Here is a 4082-nt window from a genome sequence, read left to right as displayed (position 1 = left end):
TTACATCTCACCTTTTTCATCAAGCAAAAATTAGTTGAGAAATAAAGTCCAGCGGAAAGTTCGTTCGGTCCAGATGCTGTTTAAAGTGCATATACTGGTGTACTGCCACGCACATAATTCTTATTGGATTTCTTTCTTTTAACTTTCACCAAATGTTTGATTGAGACAAACTTTACGTTTCTCGTTGGCTCAGTGTATAAGTTGAAGTTTCGACGCTTCAGCGACCTCTATTTTTCGTGACGTGAGTTATCATAAACATCAAAAACCACAGTTGACTGCTTTCTTCAAACTTTGTTTTCTTTCTTCACGCGCACGAATACAGTTAGTTATTGATTAGTAGCGTTCGAGCGAATTCCTTATTTCATTCCACTACTGGTTGAATCCCTTATTTTAAATACTGATTATAATTAAACATGGTATTTTAACAATTTATCATCTGAAAAAGTTAATAATAAACAATAAGCAGTAAAAAGTAACTCCAAATAACCATACTTAAGCAACGACCTACTGTGCTCATGCGGTCGCCTGCCTGTGGTGCTATCAACAGATGATGACGATGATGGATGATACACGCGATCACACAAACACACACCCGTACGTCGCATTCGATGATGCATCGAAGCATGCTTGCCTGCTGCCTGATGGTCCGATGACAGGAGAGGCAACTTTCAGTCAGCTAGCTTGCTAGCTGTAGCTCTTCCTTAGCTTAGCTTCAGGTTTCAGCGGTTTCAGTTTCAACCGAACTGCAGTCAGTCAGTCATATGCGGATCTTCGAGAAAGTTGGTGGTGATTTCGTTTCTGGCTGCTACCTTTACGAGTGCGAACACTGCTACAGCAATGGATTCGAGAGAAATTTGATAGAACTTTTCGGTTTTCGCACCTCACTGGAACCCCGTGGGTGATGTAAGTTTACTGTTAGAGCGGATTCGGTCCATCTCATGTAGGGAAAGCAAACAAACGATAGAGGAAAACTAAAATTGTACCACTCGATAAACCCGTAGGTACTAAATATAAACATAAACGGGAAGCGTGCTTTTGTTGTGATTAATTGCCGATGAAGCGTGTGAAAGATAATAACCATACCATTATGGATCTTTTTTAAGTGGATTAAGTGTCGTAAAATAAATAGGGAATCACGTTCGTTGCGCGTAGATTAGTTTCTCTTTGAGATTACTGCATATCAGCACTTTGAGTAGCATGTCAATGTATGGAGAATTACTTAGCTTGTTTTGCTAGCAGTTTGCGTTCCAGCGCAATAAACAGGTAGCGAACTGCAAGGTACGTAGTTTTACGTACATTTCTGCCCGCACAGCGAATGCTTGCTAGATATTGACCTTCGGGAGCGCGCTCAGTGATGACGAAACGTGTTACGTAAACTATGCTCGCTTCCTCGTCAGGCGCATAATAAAATGTAAATATTGTTTCTTACCATTATTGTAGACATGTAACAACTGTCGAGCGAGCGTATCTCTTCACGATAACCCATGACACTGAGTCGAGACAGCCGTGTACGCGTGAAAAATGATATCATCCCAACCGGACTCGGTCAGCGTGCTTCTGCTGACGATGGTGGCAATGTGTTTTCTCCTCCGATCGGCAGCCGGATTGCAGCAGAAGCATCATCGGGATGTGCCACCATCGCCGGCGTTGCTGATGACGAACGAAAATACTCTGCTCAACGATGTCCACGAGTACGAACTGACACAGGCGCAGAACTTCCAGCGGCAGGACACGCTGCAGCGAGCTTGTACGCAGCTTAGGGATCAACTGGAGTACAAATCACTGGACGAGTTGAACTCCTTCCAATCGAACCACCTGTTGATCGACGAGGGTCACAAGTTCCTGTACTGCTACGTTCCAAAGGTGATAACGCTGAAATTCAATGATATATAGAGTTATAGTCGGTACTGGGATTGTCTTAATTGTTACTTACCTTCTTTATCGCTACATTCCACCGGCGATTGTGATGTAATTGGAATTGATTCAATTGTTTAAAACCCTGTGAAGAATAGCAAGAATGAAAAATGACAGCTGGAGCAATTAGATTGCTTTGTTCACATTAAAACTACCGGTTTACTACGATTTCAAAATAACGCCACAGCGTTGCAAGCAACGCTATATTCAAATAACTTGCGTCATGGCTTGTTTCGACCTCGATTAATCAGTCCGATTAGACCGACAAATCCGATAGTGTAAGCCATTCTTCAGACAGCTTCGCATTCTTTCACTAATCCGTTTTGATGTTTATCTTCACTAAACCATAACTGAACTAAACCGCATAATTTTTGTTTAATTGCTAATCTCTGCTACTTTATTTCGCAACAGGTGGCCTGCACCAACTGGAAGCGCATTCTCATGATCATGACAAACAAATGGAACGGCTCGGACCCGCTCCAGATCCCGGCTGATACGGCACATTCGAACGGAATGTTCCGCACGTTCAGCTCACTCAACGCAACGGAACGGCAAGCCGTCCTGGCGGACTACAGTCGCTTCGTTCTGGTACGGCACCCATTCGAACGACTGCTGTCCGCCTTCCGCAACAAACTGGAAGGTAACTCCAAGAGTGCAAAATATTTTCAGGTAAGTTCCTTCCTGCTTGGCCCACATTTTAACCTCAAAATTAACACAATTCATCCCCCCCACAAAAGATGCGCGTTGGCAAGCTGATCGTGAAAACGTTCCGACCGAACGCGTCGAACAGTTCGCTGGAGTACGGTCACGACGTAACGTTCCGCGAGTTCATACAGTATCTTCTGCGGCCGGATTTGAGCCGCAATTCTAACCTATCGTTCAACGAGCACTGGGAACCGATCAGCAAGCTGTGTCACCCATGTTTGCTGCAGTACAACATCATCGGCAAGTACGAAACGTTGGTGGACGATTCGGCCCTGGCCCTGCATCTAGCCGGCGTCAGTGACGACATTAATTTTCCCATTGCATACAAAACGTCCGGTACCGGGGAACGGTTGCGGAAGTATTTCAGCGACATTCCGTTGCCGCTCATTCAGAGTCTGTACCGGTTGTACGAGGAAGACTTTCGGTTGTTCGATTATAACCTGGAGGAAATATTGGGCTTCGAGTTGGGATAACGACGGATGGTAGTATGGCAATTGGGGACTGGGAGACTTTCGTGGACAGGTTGTATTATTATGACAGAAAACAGAAATCAAAGATAAGGCTTAGCTTTAAATTAATGGCAATGACTAAAAACAAAACGAAGGCAATCGGTGTATACGCTTTAACACAGGCTCTTTGGAGAGGTGTATTAATGTTCAAAATTCTACGTTAAACTTGTACATGTACAACTATGACTAACATTCGCAACTTATACCATATTTTTAGATGTGATTTACGACTTCTGTTCCGTACTTATTAAAACTATATTTGTTGACGACTCTGTGATGGTAGCTCTTTATCATGAAATAAAATATATATTATAAATTGTGACTGGGCGTATATCCTCATTAAGGGGACATAAACGACTAAAAATTCTGGAAAAATCCGAATCCCTAGTTTCAATTATTCAAATTATTTACAGGCATGTTTTGGAACGGGCTCGAATGGGCCTGTGGTGAGTACCAAAACCTGCATTCATCGACCAATGAGAACAGTTTCAAGCATATAAAATTTGACGTTGCCAGAATGACCATCCAGCGACTGAAAGCTGATGACACAGCAGCAGATTACACCAGAAAGCTTATAGCATCACAGAACAACAGAAGGAACTGGTAAAATATGAATGGGCTGACGACGAATACTGATAATGCACGGGAACAAATTGAATCTCCATAAGGCGAAAAATGATTCATGATTTCTAGTGTATTTTCATGTTATGAATATACACCATGAATACTATTTATGATTTCATACTTTTCTTTGTCGTAATGCAAACTAGGCGTTACTATTTTGCACGCGAAATAGTGAAATCATGAATCGGCACGGTTGCACAAACATTTCCAGCTGCAGTAGCTTGTTGTCATCTCGTACAGGAACTCTAACGTTTTCTATTGGCGCATATGCCGACAAACCTCTTCGTAAAGACTGATTAAGATCCTCTGTCAACCGTTCATCAATGGAGG

At 42.8% G+C, this 4082-nt stretch overlaps 1 protein-coding gene across 1 annotated transcript; it reads left to right on the top strand.

Moving 5' to 3' along the window:
• Window positions 1–777: 777 nt before the first annotated feature.
• LOC128744057 (carbohydrate sulfotransferase 11) lies at window positions 778–3419 on the top strand. Its single transcript, XM_053840812.1, has 4 exons — window positions 778–903; window positions 1441–1863; window positions 2326–2583; window positions 2652–3419. Exons 2-4 carry the CDS (start codon window positions 1522–1524, stop codon window positions 3090–3092), a joined length of 1041 nt encoding a protein of 346 aa, XP_053696787.1. The 5' UTR covers window positions 778–903; window positions 1441–1521; the 3' UTR covers window positions 3093–3419.
• The last annotated feature ends 663 nt before the right edge of the window (window positions 3420–4082 follow it).

Source organism: Sabethes cyaneus, chromosome 3 (genome assembly GCF_943734655.1).
Source record: "Sabethes cyaneus chromosome 3, idSabCyanKW18_F2, whole genome shotgun sequence".
In the NCBI taxonomy this organism is placed as follows: domain Eukaryota; kingdom Metazoa; phylum Arthropoda; class Insecta; order Diptera; family Culicidae; genus Sabethes; species Sabethes cyaneus.
Note: the sequence above shows the minus strand (reverse complement) of the source record. Positions and strands in the feature narration are given on the sequence as shown.

What these genes read in the sequence shown, in the direction of transcription:
- LOC128744057 (XM_053840812.1), top strand. Translation starts at nt 1,522, where the DNA reads ATGATATCATCCCAACCGGACTCGGTCAGCGTGCTTCTGCTGACGATG. An exon ending in TGTACTGCTACGTTCCAAAG is followed by an intron (nt 1,864 to 2,325) that starts GTGATAACGCTG and finishes ATTTCGCAACAG; the next exon opens with GTGGCCTGCACCAACTGGAA. An exon ending in AGAGTGCAAAATATTTTCAG is followed by an intron (nt 2,584 to 2,651) that starts GTAAGTTCCTTC and finishes CCCCCACAAAAG; the next exon opens with ATGCGCGTTGGCAAGCTGAT.